General features: G+C 37.0%; 1 protein-coding gene across 2 annotated transcripts in view; it reads left to right on the plus strand.

Annotated features, from left to right (window-relative positions):
- chst8 (carbohydrate (N-acetylgalactosamine 4-0) sulfotransferase 8) overlaps positions 1 to 19,241 on the plus strand; it is a 173,350-nt gene that overhangs the window by 34,659 nt on the left and 119,450 nt on the right. For both annotated transcript variants that reach the window (XM_085249308.1, XM_085249378.1), the window contains exon 2: positions 13,662 to 13,855. In XM_085249308.1, coding sequence (XP_085105434.1) covers positions 13,696 to 13,855 — 160 coding nt within the window. In that variant the 5' untranslated portion in view covers positions 13,662 to 13,695. The remainder of the gene's footprint in view (positions 1 to 13,661; positions 13,856 to 19,241) is intronic.

Genomic DNA, 19,241 nt, shown 5'->3' on the forward strand with positions numbered 1-19,241 from the left:
CCCATAGGCAGATACCAGGGATGCTCAGACATCCAGTGGAATTTTACAGCCACACACCTGGACTATGACACTTCAGACACATTCCACTTAGGCTTGTTTGTCCAAAGGACATTGTTCCATAAGTTTTGTGGATTTTTCACATGAAACTTTACAAAGCTACACAGTGTTATCATGTTCTTTTAGAGAAAATAGACTTTCTCTTGGCAATATTAACTGAGGCCTGTTGAATTTTAAATGCAGCTCTTGTTTGCAGTTTCTCTGAGCATTGGGGTGAGTTTGCTGGGATGTTCATTTTCTAAACACATCAGAATTCTTCAGACCAGCAAATTCACAGAACTTTCATAGAAGTGGTCAAACTTGCTGATCATCAACTAATGCTGCTACTTACTTTCTTGTTTCCAATGGAAGCAACACAGGCTGTTTTTAGTTTTTTTTTTTAGTTTGCTTGTTTTTTGTTTGTTTGTTTGTTTGTTTTTCACAGGACTTTACCAATAGGTGTCCTATGTAGTTGTGAATGCTTATAGTCATGGCCACATTTGTGATCCTTTTTTTTTTTTTTTTTTTTTACATAGTTTACTGTAGTTTACAGAATAGATGAGTGTGTGTTATTGTCTTTTTTCCATATGGTTCAACTGGTTTTAGTCATGATGGCAAAAACTGTTTAGGATATTCTGGACCCAGATATTCAGTGACTAGCTAGTCTCCAATCTATGTGTGTATCTCAGTATCTTTTTAATGCAAATTACAGGTTAAGTTACTGCACTGTTCCATCCCATAAAGGATATACAGGATATGTCAATGTCTATGATATCTCTATGATGCACGTCACAAACTGAGACAAGCGTCTGACCTGTGAGAAATACTTGTATGTGTAGTTGTGCAGATGCGTATGTGTTTGCTTCACTGAATTTTACATTCCATTAAACTCGGACTTTGTCTGTAAAGTTGATTTCACACAACCTTCTTCTTGATTAGTTGCTCCTCTTTGACAGGTCCAGAGGCTAAAAATATTAGGAATACCTTCTCAATACTGAGTTGCACCAGCATTGCACCATCTGTCTCTCAGTATGTCAAGGCATAAAAATTTGTATGCCTGTCTCCACCCTTGGATCTATAACCTGCTGACTGAAGTACATTTGGATAAAAATGGGCTATGGAAGTCAGCTGGTTTCACCTGGCCATTCTGTTCGGTACAACAGACCTTCTGCACATATCTTTTAATTAGCTGTGAATTGTTGGCAAGTTTCAGTGCATCTGTACTAAGAAAAGCCCATCAAGTGTAATTACATGAGTTTTAGATGGTAATGAAGGCATCAGATAATACAGCCTGTTTACCAAATTAGCCATTTGTCTGGTATATCAGGGTCAGGTGTGTTGCTGGTAGAGAAAATTGGCTGCAGCTTTGACCCCAAGCCCAATCAAACTAGAAAAATGTTTTTGTCTTTAATTACACTGAAAATTTCAAAATGGAAAAGAGCTGCCAGAAAGCTTTTGGAAAACAGAAACCACAAAAATGTCACACAGTCCAGAGAAATAGCAACACCTTAATTGGCAACTTTGCAAATAGAAGCGGAAAAGCACTTAATGATCACATTGTAAGCAATACAGTCAATTTAAAGAAATTGAAATTCTAAATGAAAACCAAAACATAATGTGTTTTTCCTTTGCCAATGTTTTACCTCTCCATCATGCTTCCTTAATTTGGCTTATATTTTTCAGTATCTTGGTGACAAAAATCCAAGACAAAATAAGACAGACACAGAGGAACAATAATATAATAAACAGTATCTCACTGGTTAAATAAAAATATTTTTTCTGAAAGAAAATAAATTGTTTTAAACGGCTAGTTTTCAATAGATATGTTTGCTTGTGATTTATCTGGTCAGTGAGCTGCTGTAGGACCCAACATATAAATAGTAACTAATCTGTAACCTTATCTGAGAGGTGGGTAGTAGAGTACTGTAGTGCCCCTTGGCAGTTATTGGGGTGACATGATATGACAAGGATGTGTTATGTTTGAGCATGTCTGATTGTGTTGGACCTGCCATCACCTGCTCTGCTCTGAGCTGGTATCTATCCTGAGGCCATCGTAGCAGGTCACCGTCACACAGCTTTCTCATTTTTAATTGAGTTAGAATGTGCTTTTGGTGTGGCAGTGCTTTGGTGGCCACTGTAGTAGGCATGGGTACATTATATACGTTCAAATTATTCATTTGACTTTATTTCGTTTTTGCAATGAAGTCATAGGAACATCTGTGGTGTTAGATTAATCTCCTAGTGAGATTAATGTAACACGTTTTTGTTCGAAATTTTTCAGAACACCAGTTCCAAGTCTCAGATTTGTAGACAACCACTGACAGGGCTCATCTATAGCAGTGAAGTTGGCTTTACTATGTCAGTTTAATATGTACAAATGACAGGTTTTACTGCCATTTTCAGCAGCAGCTGATTATTCGCAGATGAACAGAAGTATAAATAACAAGCAATAATTATATAGATGAATTAACATGTAAATAAAAAGGACAATCACAACATGGACATTTTTCCCCTTGTGTAGTGATGGAAAAAATCCACAATTCTGCACTTTGCGTTCTAGCTTTAATCTATTCTGAAATTATTAATTCAGGGTTCTGGCACTATCATTTTAGGACAATGGCACCTCTGCATGTTGCTTTTATATGAATAAACAAATCAGTCAGGTCATTGTGTGGAAATACTTTGCCGTCTTGCTGCTGAATAGGGGAACCCTTCCTAACATGTCTATGGACCCTTTCTAATAGCAGACAGCTGTGAAAGATAGCTAGCAGGATTGATGGCTGATTGCAAAGGCTCATCACAACAGTGCATTAATTCATCCTAGAGATCACCGGCTGTCATAAATAAAGACAATTAGAAGCCCTTTGAACATGATCCTATACCAGCTCCCATTATACGCTTGTCAAATTCCCTTGCAGATAATCATTAATTTATGAAGCATGCCTGGCAGCAGCTTCCCTTTTTTTTGTTTACTAGCCAACACTTTTCTGTCTCACTGTCACACTAGAGAGACTATACAAGAAAGATATAAGAAATAGCCTGGAACATTTTCTAGAACATTTAAAATGCGGTAAAGTGGGTAAAGTGGGAAGCAGTTTAAAGTATTTAGATAATAAAAATGGACGGCTTTCTTTGCCAGTGTGTGTTGTGAGGCTTTCAAATTCACATGCAGTGATTACTGCTCATTTATAGGCCAGTCTATATAAAATCCAGCAAATCTGAAGAGAAGTTCCCACCTGACCCTCTCGGGATCAGTTGGAAAGTATCCCAGCTTACATGGGGCGAGATGCAGAGTTGACTCCGGACAGGTTGTCAGTCTGTACAGAATCAGCTGATCAGAATTTAGCAGTGACTTAAGCAGTTTGAGTGCTCCGGGAGAGTAGAAAAGGACTACATAAGAATCAGTATCCATCCAATATTCCAATTTTTCTTCTGTTAAATAACTTCAAAATTACTCACGGCACCTTTAATGTTAGTGTCAGTTTCAAAAAATAATCAGTCTTTTTTTTATGACTGGAGTCAAACACTGAAAATCATCATCATCCCTGTTACACAATATACACATATATGTCAACCACATAGGTCACCAACTTTGCCCAGGAAAGAAACTGACTGTGTTAACACCCAGCTCTTGAACTGTTACTGACTCTAAGAGTGTGAGGCTTTTAAGTTTGATGGAGATGGAACACAGGAACAGTAGCTCACAGTCACCTTAAAACTCTGCATTGACTGAGGTAACGACAAACCAAGAGAAGATACAAGAATACTGCCATACAGTTTTTCCACAGTAACATCAGCAGAGAATGAATAATAGCTCCAAGCTGCCTTGTAACTGATGTTCTTACTTTAAACTGAAGCTTCAATCAGAACATGGCACTGCTGCATGACACTTCAAATCCTGTGGACCAAAAGAGCCCATTGGCCTGATTTTATATAGATTAAGGAAGTAATTAATCAATTAGGTAACTGTCTATAGAATATACATGCACCATTAAACTTTTAATGGATGTAATATTAAGGTAAAAACCTTACTAGTCTAATTAAATACTATATTCTGTAGCAGAACAAAACTCGTTACGAGAAAGTGCTCACATTAGCAGATTGCAGTAATGGCTCAGTAGTGAAATACTTTATATGCATGTAAACCACATGTGTTTGCCACAGTTTTGATTTTGAAACTAAAAAGCAAAAGTCTTTGATGTGTATTATACATGAACATCAAACACAGAATCATCTCCATTACCGGTCTGACACAGAATAAAATCTTTCCCTGCACAAAATGGGACACATTGTGTCATTTCTTGGCATATACATCTGTTTGGAAGCAGAGTATAAATGCAGTGCGTTACAGATGAAGTGTTGTTTGATCTTAATGAGATGTTTGTGTCAAGTTGTGACAGGTGTACTGATTTTATTTTCATCTTTTTTTCATTATTTCAGATTAAACTGGCTGAGAATGCATTGTCTTTTCCTAGTTCGTCTCTGCTTTATAGTTAAAGTGGAATTAGCATGTTAAAAGTTTGTTTTATTTTGTTTTATTTAGTTACATTTTTTTGGAATAGTTTCATCATCATGGTGATCACTCAGGATAATAGTTAAATCATACACAGTCACTGGATATGTTAGTAGCAGGGGAAAGTCATTGTATTACCAAACCACAGGATTAAAACACTACTTTTTACAGTATAAAAACACTCCTGCTTCTCTTTGAGGCTGTCGAAAGAAAAATAGACCATTGGTATAATATTACACTCTAATAATGCAAGTAAACAATCATTTCCTTCTAAAGAATTTCCTTTTAAAACACTTAATCATAGTGTAAAATAAACACACATCCTACAGTATTAATAATTATATAAAAGAGATTAGCCCTTTTTCTTTTTTCTTCATTTTCTTCAGAGCTGTGAACAAATGTTTAGGCACTGTGCCCAAGTTTTTCAATGGTGGTAAAAACCTGCTGTTTTTTCTGGCACCATTTTAGCTAAAATGTTGATAATGCTTCTGTGAAAACAAACATTGCTGTACAAAAAGGGTAATATCAATGTTAGGAAAAAAATAATTATTATAATAAGGAAAATTTGTCACGGGCCTCTAGAAGTTGATGCCAAAGGTGAATATAATTAGTATGTATAATTTTAAGGGACCAAATCAAGAGCTTCATTTGGTTTGATTTAAATAGAAAAATGTTTCAGGTATCACAGTGGTGAGTTAAGTTTTTTCTTGAATTATAATAGATAATAATTGATAATTAGTTTCTTTGTTTCTTCATTTTTTATTTTTATTGTAAATCAAGTTTGGGGATTAACTTAGAAATACACTTAACTTGCACAGTAAAACTGAAATGCACAAAACATTCTCACAACAGAGATTTATGTGACATTGTCTCAGTTTAACAATGTTAAAGTGGCCTCTGAGGTCAACCTCTTGCTTTAGGTAACACAAAAAATAAATAATTAAACCCAAGTTACTAAAATCAGCATTGACACATATGTAAGCTTTTTCACACTTTGCCAACTTTATGTACCATTTCCACTTTGTCGACTGGACTCTGGGATATAAAATCAAACTTCAGTTTATGTACTTATTAAATATTGAGGCAGAAATAACAGTGAGGTGTTTACCTGACCCCGATAGTTTGTACAAAGGTAAGCTGATGAAAATATGAGGTGAAACTTAAAAAAAAAAAAAAAATGGAAATGGAATTGAAGACCTGGAATGACTTCCTGTGATAAGATTACATTCTGTGGTTTTACACTGGCAGTGTGAATGACACTGAGGTATAAAAGGTCAAACCCTCTTTAGAAAACTAGGTAAAAAGATAGCATCTGAAAAAACTCAGCTTTCCTATCTTCCAATAAAGTCTTCCACAACTCTGTAAGTAAAGGATGAAAATTGAGTCAGCTGGATGGTAACCATTTTAGTTTTTCCATGCAGTGGAAGATGGATTTAATTTAACAAAGTGTTGAATGATAAGCTTTAAAACCCACCTTACACTAAAAAGTGAAGGTTAACAGAATTCTGCAATGAGTCTAGTTTAACACCGGATTTATCACATATGGGGGCACTGTTGACACCTTGGCATCACATTTAGTCTTACTGGGTAGATTTATATTAGTGAGAAAGATAAGTTTTGGTAATTGATATATTTTAACCCCAACCATTATCATCTTCTTTACCTAATTAACTAGTGTTGGTGATTTAAAAAAATAAATAAATAAATAAAAAAAAAAAAAAAAAAAAAAAAAAGCAAAACCAAACAACTTTGCATCGTTTATAGCTTGTACAATAGATAGGCGTGTGTGTCCACATATACTAGTTTTCTTGTAATGTAAACACAATGCCACTGAAAAGTATTTGGCCCTTTCATGATTTTTTTGTATTTATTTTTGTTTTAGCTCCTTGCATATTTGTCACAATTACATGATTCAGATAATCTGATTTTTATATCAAACAAGATAACTTAAGTAAACACAAAGTGCAGCTTTGAAATTGTGATTTTATTCATCAAAGGGAAAAAGCTCTCCAAACCTAACAGGCTCTGTTAACTAATAACTTCATCCACCCTTGGCAGCAAGAACTGCAATCAAGCATTTGCAATAACTGACAATGAGTCTTTCCAGTGCTGTGGATGAAATTTGGCTTACTTTTCAAAATTGTTTTAAATTAGCCACATTGGAGGGTTTTGAGCATGAGCGGTCTAAGGTCAGGCCAAATTAGAATCAGAATCAGAAACTTTATTGTCATTGTCATGAGAACAACGAAATTAAGAATGGTCCCCGATCATTGCATCATCCCTAGCAATATCAAAATATAAATAAAACAATAAAATTCAATAAATAAAATAGAATACTTAAAATACTAATAAGATATAACAGTAAAACATTCACATACATTCCCACACACATGCTTCAGACCGTGCATAGATTAACACAAGAGTGGCGTGATGGACATTTTTTTGTAGTATTCAGATGTGTTATTGCAGTTGGATAACAGCTGTGTTTGAGTCTATTAGTCCTTGCTCTGATTGCCCTGTACCATCTGCCTGAGGGCAACAGTTCGAACAGGGAGTGGCCAGGATGTGAGGTGTCTTTTATGATGTTTTGGGCCTTTTTAAAACAGTGGGCGTTGTGTAGAACTTCCAGTGTGGGGAGAGGGCAGCCAGTGATCTTTTGGGCGGTGTTAATGATCCCTTGGAGTGCTTTCCTCTGAGCCCCTGTGCAGCTAGTGTACCAGATGCATATGCAGTAAGTTAGAACACTCTCAATGGTGGCTCTGTAGAAGGACACCAGCAGTCTCTGTGTGATGTTATTCCTCCTGAGAATTCTCAGGAAGTACAGTCTCTGTTGGGCCTTTTTCAGCAGCTCGGAGGTGTTCACACTCCAGGAAAGGTTCTCCTCTATATTGACTCCCAGGAAGCGGAAGCTTGCCACCCTTTCTACACAGTCCCCATTTATGAATAGTGGTTGGATCTCTGCCTTTTTCCTTCTGAAGTCTATTATGAGTTCTTTGGTTTTTGAAGTGTTGAGGAGGAGGTTATTGGCCTTACACCATGACATCAGCTGCTCCACCTCGTCTCTGTACGTAGACTCGTCTCCCTTGGAAATGAGCCCCACCACTGTGGTGTCATCTGCAAATTTCACAAAGATGTTGCTGTGGTGGCGAGGAGTGCAGTCGTGTGTGTAGAGAGAGTAGAGCAGTGGACTGAGCACACAGCCCTGGGGTGAGCCAGTGCTGAGACTCAGGGCTGAGGATGTGTGATGGCCAACTCTGACTCTCTGTCTACGGCCCGAGAGGAAGCTATTGATCCACATGCAGGTGCTGTATGGAAGCCCCAGGTCTTGTAGCTTGGCCACCAGTTTGTGTGGAAGGATGGTGTTAATCCCACTACCACCACGATGTTTGACTGTTAGTATGATCTCCTTTTTATGAAATGCTAGTTAGTTTTATACCAGATTTAACAGGACTCAAACGTTGTGTTTACTTTTGTCTTGTCCACAGAATATTTTCTCATATGTCATTTTTCTTTTCTTTTTGGGGGGGTAAACGTAAGATGAGCCTTTTGTGTTTTTTCTGGTTATTAGTCATTGTAGATTTTTCCTTAATAAATTAAATAATACTTTTAAAAAAAATCTGAAACATTTAAGCATGACAAATATGCAAAAACTAAGAAATTTTGAAGAAGCAAATAACTTATACAGGTTATATACAGGTTTTCAGTAACCTGTATTTGCATGGTAACTGTATGGAGTTCACAGTTGGCTCAATGTTCTAGCATATATTAATATGGCAGAAACGTCTGCTTGTACCCGCTTGTTGCCTCCACTGCTCCTGCTGTGAAGATGAAAGTGAAGAAAATGTTAAATAACACAACCGCTGAGCACAGAGTTTTACATCTTCATTACGACCATATACACAAAGATTTCTTCACCTTCACACAGAAAACTTTTAGAAACACCTTTCACAGTTTGTGCATGAGATGATACAAGCTTGATACAAGCTCCAAGTGTTGGAAGACTATTGTGTTGAACTGAAATGATGCACCCTTGAGTACATTCACCGCATTGTAAGAAATAAAAAACAGAAAATGCATTTCTCTCCACACCTCTGTGTCAAATGTAAGCTTGCCTTTCCATAATAACAAATACTTATTCAAAGAAAAAACAATTCTCTCACCTTTTGATTGCACTTTTTGCAGTTTATCTTTGCTTGCATGGTTTCTCTATAGATTGGCATGAAAAAACATTCAGGCCAGTGTTGTCAATAAAAACCAAAACATGGATTGGCATCTAACTAATTTATCCCAGGCACATGCAAATGAAGTCATGTTGTTCATTTCGATATGGGTTCTACTGCTGTATCTGTTAGGTGACGGCTGTGTGCAGGCAGGAATAGGACCCAAGGTGCAGACTCCGGAGACAGACGTGAACTCAAAGAAGGCTTTAATTTAATACTCAAAATATAACAAAACTAAAAAACTCAAAACAAACTTAAACTAGAGAAATGACAGAACACACAGCTACGAAAACGGTAGATCGCAACCCAGACACTAAGAAACACAGGGCTTAAATACACAGAGGGAGCAATCAGGAAATGAGTAACAGGAGGGAAACACAGCTGGGGCAAATCAGAACTGACGAGACCAAAGAAGCGTAAACTGAACACACTGAGAAAAGACGGAGACCTTCAAAGTAAAACAGGAAACACATAACACAGACTGAACAAAGACACAGACTCACATGCAGGCACTACAAAGGGAACAGAGACGTGGGAACAGGGCAGACACAAACACTGACTGAACAAGGGGATATAGGAACTTAAGATACACATAGACGCGAACTAGACAAGGGGATGCAGGTGATAGGGGAGACAGAGCAACTAAAGAAGACAGAGACATAAGCCATAAGACAGAACTCAAAGAAACCAAAAACTAGACAGTATAAATCAGGGGTGCCCAATCCCGGTCCTCGAGAGCTACCGTCCTGCAGCTTTTAGATGCATCCCTACTCCAACACAGCTGAATCAAATGGTTTGATTACCTCTTCAGCATGCCATCGTGTTTGGCAAAGGCCTGATAACAAGCCATTCATTTGATTCAGCTGTGTGTCTGGGATTGGGCAGCCCTGGTATAAATAATATCATAAACTCAAAAACCCTGGGTCGATGACCCAGGCATCCTAACAGTATCAGTTCAGCTGCTATCTGTCCAAGTAAAGTATCCCTATCATTTTTATCTTACTCTACAGTGGCAGTTGTTGACAGCATGTCAATAATTTTTATTTTTAATGTAGCTTAGAATTTTTCTGGTCATCTATAGTGACCTTTCTATAAGTTAAGGGCTTTGGAAGAATATTTGCTACTGGTCGTGTTACATGTTTGATACATACCATCCTTAGACTGGTATTGCCTCCTATGACATCTCTTTTAAAAGATAATTCTGTTTCCTTCTGTTCCCTAAATGGTAAAAATGACACTGCTGACCACAATACAAGTACAGGGTGGGCCATTTATATGAAACGAAGCACACCATTGTTTTTCTTGTGACATTAACAATAAGTTTGATGTGTCACATGGCCCTCTTCCTATTGAAAAAACAAAAGTTGTATCCAAGATGGCCGACTTCTAAATGGCCACTATGGTCACCACCGATCTTGAGGAGTTTGCCCCCTCACATATACTAATGTGCCACAAACAGGACTTTAATATCACCAACCATTCCCATTTTATTACAGTGTATCCATATAAATGGCCCACCCTGTACTCTGATTTGCAATAGTACTACAAATGAGATAAAGTTCTGATTGTTTAAAGCAGTACCTGTGGTGACTTACTGACTGATTGATTTATATGCTGTGTGCACTTCCTGATGGATACATTACCAGTCAAAAGTTTGGACACACCTTTTCATTTAATGGTGTTTCTTTATTTTTACTACTTTCCACATTGTAGATACATACTGAATGCATTAAATATATGAAGCAAGATATATGGAATTATGTGGCAAAGAAAAAAATGATAAATAACTCTAAATATGTTTCATATTTTGTCTCATTTGAGGACCGCCCCGAGAAAGGAAGAGCTAGGGTCACCAACCTCAGAAATTCCAAGTTAACAACACCTCAGATTAGAGCCCAGATAAATGCCACACAGACTTCCAGTAGCAGATACATCTCTACATCGACTGTTCAGAGGAGACTGTGTGAATCAGGCCTTTATGGTCAAATAGCTGCTAAGAAACCACTAAGGAAAAGGAACAAGCAGAAGAAATTTGTTTGGGCCAAGAAACACAAGGAATGAAGTGCTGCACCAGATGGCCTGGCGTCCACAGTCACCTAACCTAAACCAAATTGAGATGGTTTGGGATGAGATGGACCGAAGAGTGAGGGCCAAAGGGGCCAACAAGTGCTCAGCATCTCTGGGAACTCCTTCAAAACTGTTGGAAAACCATTTCAGGCGACTACTCACTTGAAGCTCATTGAGAGAGAATGCCAAGAGTGTGCAAAGCAGTAATCAGGGTGACTATTCTAAAGAATCTAAAATATAAAACGTTATAAAAGTTATTTCACTCTTTTTTTATTTACTACATAATTCCCTATGTTTTCATTTGTAATTTTGATGCCTTTAGTGAGAATCTACAATGTAAATAGTCATGAAAATAAAGAAAAAACAAACTTTTGACTGGTAGTGTATACAATACAAAACAAACCCATATACTTCACGCTACAGATGTGTGTTTGCACGCAAACATGGTGACATCTTACTGGCTGTTGAATTACTGTAGCATTGACTCACATTTGATTATTTGCTTGCATATTATATTTGAATGTCTTGCTTACATGGCTCCTTGTTTCTATTATTCAGATCTCTTTCCTAAGTCATAGCTAAACCTAGCTGGAATCCATGAAACAGATGCAAAAAAAAGATATAAAACAATCATTTTTTTTCTTTTGCCAACAGCTGACGAATCCTTTGAGAGTTTCAGTATCAGTGTTGAAGCACCAAAATCCTGTGTGTGAAAAACCTAATATCCCTTGTGGACACCATCTGAATTAGTTCAGTACTCCTACTCTAGGTGGAACACTGTTGTAACAGTAATGGATCACTGGCTGCATCTGCACTGATGATGAAATGCCAAGGCCCATTTCAGTAAAGGCTTACTTCACCTGACCAATTTTTTTTTTTTTTAAAGATTTTTGTGACACAAAAAACATTTCCCATCCCTTGAAACACAAATGCATCTATCTACATTCTGTGTATTTTCTCTTATTTGCATATTTGATCATTTTTCATTCCAAGTTGATGTTTTGATGTCTTCTTTGTCACTGTTTGTTACCTTGATTATGTAGTGAGATATTGTTATAAGTCCCTCTGGATTTCTGTTTCTTTTGCGTGTTTGTGCTGCATTCTTTTATTTATGTGTTTTATCATCTGTATCAACAAAAGGTAAATCTTGACAGAAATCTTTGTATATTAAAGAATTGCAGCAAACACGTGTCACAACTGGTTTTTGACACTCATTTATGGTTTTCAGTTCTGGTATCAGCACATGGTGCAATGTGAAAGTCAAGTTTTTGACATCCCTCAAATAGAGCCAATTTTGTTCTCTGCAATGGCAACACATGCTCGAGTAGTACCACAGCTCATTTGCATATTAATTTGAAGACAGATGCTACGCGGTCTTTCTGCTGTGTGAACAGACCTTAGAACAGGTCTGCGCCCATGCCAGTCCAACTGGAATTGTGTTTACTTGACTCTATCCTTACAAACAAAACACCGATTTCTTTATTTGGAAGAATTAGGTGTTCTCCATGTTGAATTTCTAAACACCATTAATTTGTCTGACTCAATTAACTTTTTTTTTTTAACTTAAATACATGAATAGGCTGGGGTTTGGGGTGTGGATAAATACCCTGGCTTATTTTGCCTTTGTGAGTCTGTAATCTAGCGGAACTTCTTATGCTGTAGATGTGCACACAGACACCAAACAATTCTGATATAAGTGCTATAATCAGGTTTAAAATTATAGGACTCTATCTTGTGTTCATTTAAATGCAATATTAACCTTCATTTTCAGGCTGCATAGTGGAAAACATCACTCTGATTAGACACAAAAGTCTATGTGGACTGTTGCTGCATTCATTAAAAAAAGGTTCAAGGATATTTACCAATGGAGGAAGAAGTAGATAATTTACTTTAGTAAAAAGAAAAAGCTGTCAAATAGGCCAAATATGAATTACTGTGGAACTTGTCAGTTTTAGTTTTCAAGGTGTGCTCTTACACTAATTCCAAAATTCCTCTGGATATTTGGATATTTCTGAATAAACCTGTAACCAATTAGAGCAATGAAACGCGTAAAATAAGAATAAATAAATAAATAAAATGAAAATGTAAATGGACTATAGCATGCAGGGATGTAATTGTATCAAGCCCAACACACATTAGATAAATGGTTTTGATTGGCCCAGCATGGTGAAGGCCTAGTGCAAATCTGTGTGAACGGGAGGGGGCCAGATGTATTCTGCCAGAACAAATTAAACATGAGTGTTCAGATTTGTTTGGTTCCAGGCTAAAATGCACCATATAAAAGTACTCCAACACAAGGAAGCATCCTGCAAAATGCACTTGTGGGAAGCAAAAATGCAGAAAAAATGCAAACTTTAAAGAATCTGTATTATTGTTTTTTTTTGTTAATCCCTTCCTTTGGTGTATTTTCATGATTATTATTTCTTTATTGATGTACTTGAACAAGACCAGCATTGTGGGGGGTGGGGGGGGGGGGGGGGGGGGTGGAACTGGGAGTTTAAAGAGACAGAGGCTACTGTGGGTATAGTTTTATATAATAAATATTTTGGTTTTTAAGGATTAAATGTTTCAGATTTTTTCGACTCTGACAATACATTATTAACCTGTACATTGCATAATATGGACACTATTAATTAGTTAACACTGATAAAACGAATAACTTGATTGCATTTTTTGGTTTAGTAAGGGATGAGCACATTTTAAATATACAGAAATATGGTAACTAAGAGAATATATGTTATTTTCCATCAGTGTTATTTACTGATTTAACTGCAATACTGATGCAAAGAAATGAAAATACTCACACTTTCTTTAATTTTCCTCAGAACTTATTACATTAGCATCTGACTGTGCTACATCATGCTGTGGATGAAGTGGAAGATGGTGGTGGACTCCCTGCGTGGACGGAGAAGGAGACTGCCCTGTTCCCTCTGGTTTGTCCTGCTGTTCGCTGCTGGAGGTCTGGTTCTCTTCATCCACCAGCAGGCTCTGTCAGAGATGGTCCAGCAACAAGGCCCAGGTTAGTCTGTAGTTTCCCTAAAACAGATTTAACCAGTATGGCTTTTACGTTTACTGATATTTTCCCATTTTTAGATATTCTGATTAGCTATTTTTTATATTAACCTTCTTTACTCTTAGGATTTGTGTGTGTGTGTGTGTGTGTGTGTTCCACTGTATTTTCTCAATAGGCTTGAAAAGCTCTCAGAAACCTTTTAGGTGTTTTTTTTCACAGACAAAAACTGTTTAAAGTACAGAATAAAAGTAATGACAAATGCTCCAGTCACAAATCCACAGTCATGAATTTGATTATCACATCCAAAAATGGATAACCAGTAGGTGTGTAGTGTCAAAATCAAAGTTATTGATTTAATCAAATTAAAATACTTTAGGCAATAGGAATAAGCAATAAAAGCATAACATTTCATTTAAAATCTAAATAACTGAGGCCCTCACTTGACTTTAGTGAGTGTTTATGATTCATTGATAAGAAAGAGATAAGGGGGGAAATGGCATCCATGAGAAAGTTCCAAGGCAAATCCCACTGCGCTGCTAAAAGAAAACAAAGGCTCATCTCACATTTGCCAAAAAAACCCATCTTGATGATCCTCAAGACTTTAGGGAAATAGTCTATGGACTGTCAAGAAAAACACTTAATTTTTGGTTAGTTTGAATCCCCTTACATCGGGCATAAAAGTAACACAATATTTCATACAAAGAACATGATATCAACTCAAACATGGTTGTAGTAGTGTGATGATGTGAGGCTGCTTTTCAGCTTCAGAAACTGAAGCCAGCTTTAGGCAGTCCTTGCCAAAGTGACTGAAAATACTCCATCCAGATAAGCAGAATTGACTTCTGGATTAAGCTGGGAGAACTCACAATAATGCAGATATACACACCATGCAATCAAACTGGGAGACAGAGGCACATTCCAAATCAGAAAGTAGATTGCATGTATGAGCTGTTATATTATTTGCTTTGGTTTCACTAAGGAGCAGGAAAAAAAAGATGGAGAGAGAAGCAGAAAAAACATTTGTTCCCCAAATAATACCTTTTTCATTCCATCTCATAGAACAAATGGTCAGTTTTCAATCCTCCTCAAGAACAAGGCTCTATATTCAATTTCTAAATGAGTTAAACCTTTATCCTTGCAAAGTGACCCAGTGCCATTGTGCTTGGCACTCAGCGTTAAGAAGATTGGGGTATAAGCAGCCATGATGGAAGAGTGTCCTAATCGTGTACAACCAAGCTGCTTCATGTTTCAGAAACAAGAGATCAGCTGCATACATATGCACAGCTATGGCTTATGCTACAGTTTCAACCAAATGAGAGTGTCAGTCACATTTTTCTACTGCTGTTGGAAAAATCTATGAATTTCATTTTAACTTTGGTATTTTTATTCAGAGACTAAAGGGTGATGTTTCACCTTATTTTGATTTCACAAAATCACTACTTTAAGAACCATGCTCCAGTTGAAATCAAAAGACATCTTTTTTTTTTAATTACCAAAGTCATTTGTGACATGTTCACAGATTTTTGATCGAAGAAAATGATGAACCAGTCAAGGGAGCTTTTTGGAGATACAATCAACATCACCATCAGAGAGCGTCAGAGTCAGAGAAACTGTAATCCACTAAGTAGGCTATCTGCACTATCATGTGTCAACAGCACTGTGAATCATTATGAATATGAGTGGTGTCACACTCCACAGCAATAAGAGCCACTTAGCCAGAGTGGAATCTCTCCAACCCTCTAATATTCCCCTGATTGTCAGATGCTTTCAGGCACGGTGTCAGGTGGAAAAAACGGGCATTTGCAATGACAAGCAGGACACACACGGAAGCACACATGCAAGACAAACATTCACATTATGTAGAAACACAAAAACTATGACAGCCAGTATTCAACATTCATGAGAAATATCTAACCAAGACCCATAAGAGCTTGTAATGATTACAAGAACCAGATGCTTTGTGAAATCTGGTATGAAACTGTGTTGGAGGTGGACCATTACTTTAAAGGAACAATATTTTTCAACAAAAGCACAACACAGTTTGAGGAGGATTTTTTTTTCTAAACTAACAAAAAAACAAAAACGTCCATACTATGCAATGTATACTCTTTATATAAAACTATATATGAATTTTAGTAATATTATTATATTATATTATTATTTCTAATGTGTCATTTTATTTTAGCCATGTTGCCAATCTGAGACATTAAATTAGTACCCTGGACAGGTTATCACTCTATTGCAGGGCTAACACAGGCAGACGGATCACCATTTAGACTCACGTTCACACCTATGGCCGATTTAGAATTGCCAGTTTACCTAACACTTGCATGTCTCTGGACTGTGGAAGAAAGTTAGAGTAATCAAAGTGATTCCACGTGGATACCATGAAACATGTAATTTGAAACCAGGACCTTTTGCTGTGAGACAAAGCTGCTAACTGCTTGTGAGGTAGCATAACATAAGCAGCATGGAAAGTGATAGGAAGACAGCATCTGCAGACTGTTCAGGTTTCTTTTAAGTGTTCTTTAGTTTCTGGCATGGCCTTTCAACAACTGTTTCATAAAACATAAGAACCTGGTAGTCAAAATCTCACCTGCTTTATATAGAATTCCACTCACACCTTGACCTCATTAACCTCTACCATTGGGAAAACAGGGTAGACTAAATAACACAGTCTAGACAAAGAAACCAGAATAAAATAATTTTGCCACTTAATAAAACTCATTCACCCAGCTAAACGGTTTGAAAAGTCAATCTCTTCACTTAATCTGACTCATGAGGTTATTTTAAATTAAATAAACAATTTTACACAAAAGAGACACCTTCATTTGGTTACACCCAATTGACATGATCAATGACATCATATCCAAAAAAACCAGGAAGTACTGGGGCGGCCCTTCCCATATACCTGTTTTACACATAGGACCTGCTCAAAGGAACACACATTGGTAAGTATAACCAAACTACATAAACAAATGAAAGATTCAAATCAATTAATGATGAAGTGACATTTAGCTTTAAGAACATTTGCACAGATGAAATGAATATACCCAATGCTACCACAAACAGACCCGGGATAGTGTGTAGCGCCAAGGTTACATATGCTGTGTTTACATTAAAGCATTATGATAGACTATACGATAACAGAACACAAAATAACAATATATGCAAGTGACAAATGAATTCAGTCCTAGCCACTTTGTCACACTGCTCCAAAGTTTAAATGTTTTAAATTGTAGATATTTAGAGTTACTGTTAATTTTGATAAACTTGAGTAAAATAACTATTCATTTGAAATTTTAGAAGAATTTTGAAACTAATTATTCATAGATTTAGTATAACGACATAAAGAAATGGAATGACATGTAGAATACACCAAAACGGAAAAAGGCAATCCTAGATAGCTATACGGTAGAATAAAAAAATTATTCTTAAGAAATAGAACATCTAAGCAATACTAAGTACTGACTTTAGAAATTTAGATATGCAGCAATTTTGCCATTGCCTTATGAATTTGGAGGTCACACAGCAAAAACAATTTCCTCAGTCTGACGTAGTTGGGCAGCAACTAATTCAAACTAGGCTAAGGAAAAAGGTTGCAACTTCACAGTTACACCTATCAAATGTCAGTGCATATGTTTTTAAACTGATGATTATGTACTGGAGAACAAAAGTGTCGTTTTGGGAGCTATGATTAAATAAAGAGGTGAAGTACTGGTGTGGTGCAGTACAGGTGGGTGGGGGTAACATATTAAAGCTAAGAAGTCACTAATAACCAAGGAAGGTATGAAGTATATTCCAGCGTCCTTCTATGCCAGAATGATTAAATACATAATGGCTAATATGTATGTACGTGTAAATGTGTTGTAATGTCTGTTTAAATGCTTTCCCGTGATTATTTTCATGTTGGCTTGAAATAAAATATCTCCCTCTGCTGGTACTGCAGCTTACTGCAACTTCTGCCTGCATAACCATTTCAAACTTCGGAGAGGCAAAGCTAGAAGTAGGCATGGTGGAGTGGCGTTTCTATTACATGCTCTGCCATGATACTGGGTTGCTCTATATGTAAAATGGAATATAGTAAAGATGAGGTACTCTAAAGTTAGAAGACACAAACAAGGCTGAGCTCCACATCCGCACACAGTACTATGACATTACTACAAATGAAGTAAAAGGCTCCCAACATGAACAATTAAAGAAGGTGGAGGCTACGAGCTTCCTCAAGTGAGTCAAAGCTAATAGGTGGCAGCAGCATGTCCTTAATGAGTTCTCTCTTTTGATTAGTAGCCATCTTTTCAAACCAGTAGTGTATGTCTTATGATTCGTTTTGCAGCCTAAGCACATCCTTTTATCTCTTCTACTGTATCACTACTTGGAATTGAAGTAAGAATTTCACTTTACTAAATCATGCATGAGAGACTGTGTGCTGTATACAGAACACAGTGGCTACACAGTGTTCCCAGCCCCCTCGCTAAAGCACAATAAGCAAGCAGTATCTTTGCCTTAAGCTATGGTGCTTCAACCGAGCAGAAGCTCATATCTAATAGAGCAGAGTTATAATACATTGGGTGTCAGCTTTTATCTGCCACCCCCTCCTTCTCCACCTCTTTATTTGGCTCACACTGTACTTAGGAGCTTTGTATCCCATGGTTTAGATGGCCTGCACAATGGTAGCTGAGAAAACTGCTCTTTAAATGGCCACAGTCATCTCCTGAACACTCTGAAGTAATTGTTTAAGGACAATTGGAGGAACAGCAGCCAGTTTTACAGGGAGAACAGACACCTGAAGAGGTTGCAGTTCAGATAAATTGTCTGCACAAAGTTACACCTCTAGGCATTTTTCCAATGAGTCTGACTCCAGCTGCTTCAGGGAGTGGAAGGTTGCCCTATGTTTCACCTCGAGAACCCCAACACAGAGCAATCCACAGATGGAGAAGTAGAGCATCAGCTGCTGCTTGGTTGCTTGTGTATTTATTGGTAAGCAAGTGGCTAAATCTCAGTTTAATTGATAGTAACATGCTATATGCTAATGTTTTGTTTGTTTTTTTATTAAAAAAAACCTTAAAACACTTAAAATCTGCAACTAAAAGATTGCTTTTATGACTCTTTTTCTGAGAGGAAAAATTGAAGATTTTAAGGGTCCATTTCTGAACTTAACTGAGTAATGACCATTTACTGGGTGGCTTGGATGGATGTTAAAAACATCTTTTAGTAGAGAAGATATCATCACTACCTTTGATCTTGTTTCATAGTGACTGGCTGATGTTTACTGTAACGGTGGAGTGGGGTGCTGGTAAAGGCCAAGGTCTGAAAATGTCAGTCTCTACCAACTGCCTTTCCATGAATGAAGTTAAAAAAAACACCTCTACATATATATATATATATATAT

This window comes from Mchenga conophoros, linkage group LG1 (genome assembly GCF_057382185.1).
Source record: "Mchenga conophoros isolate Kocher_MC1m ecotype Shallow Benthic linkage group LG1, M_conophoros_male_GT1.1, whole genome shotgun sequence".
In the NCBI taxonomy this organism is placed as follows: Eukaryota; Metazoa; Chordata; class Actinopteri; order Cichliformes; family Cichlidae; genus Mchenga; species Mchenga conophoros.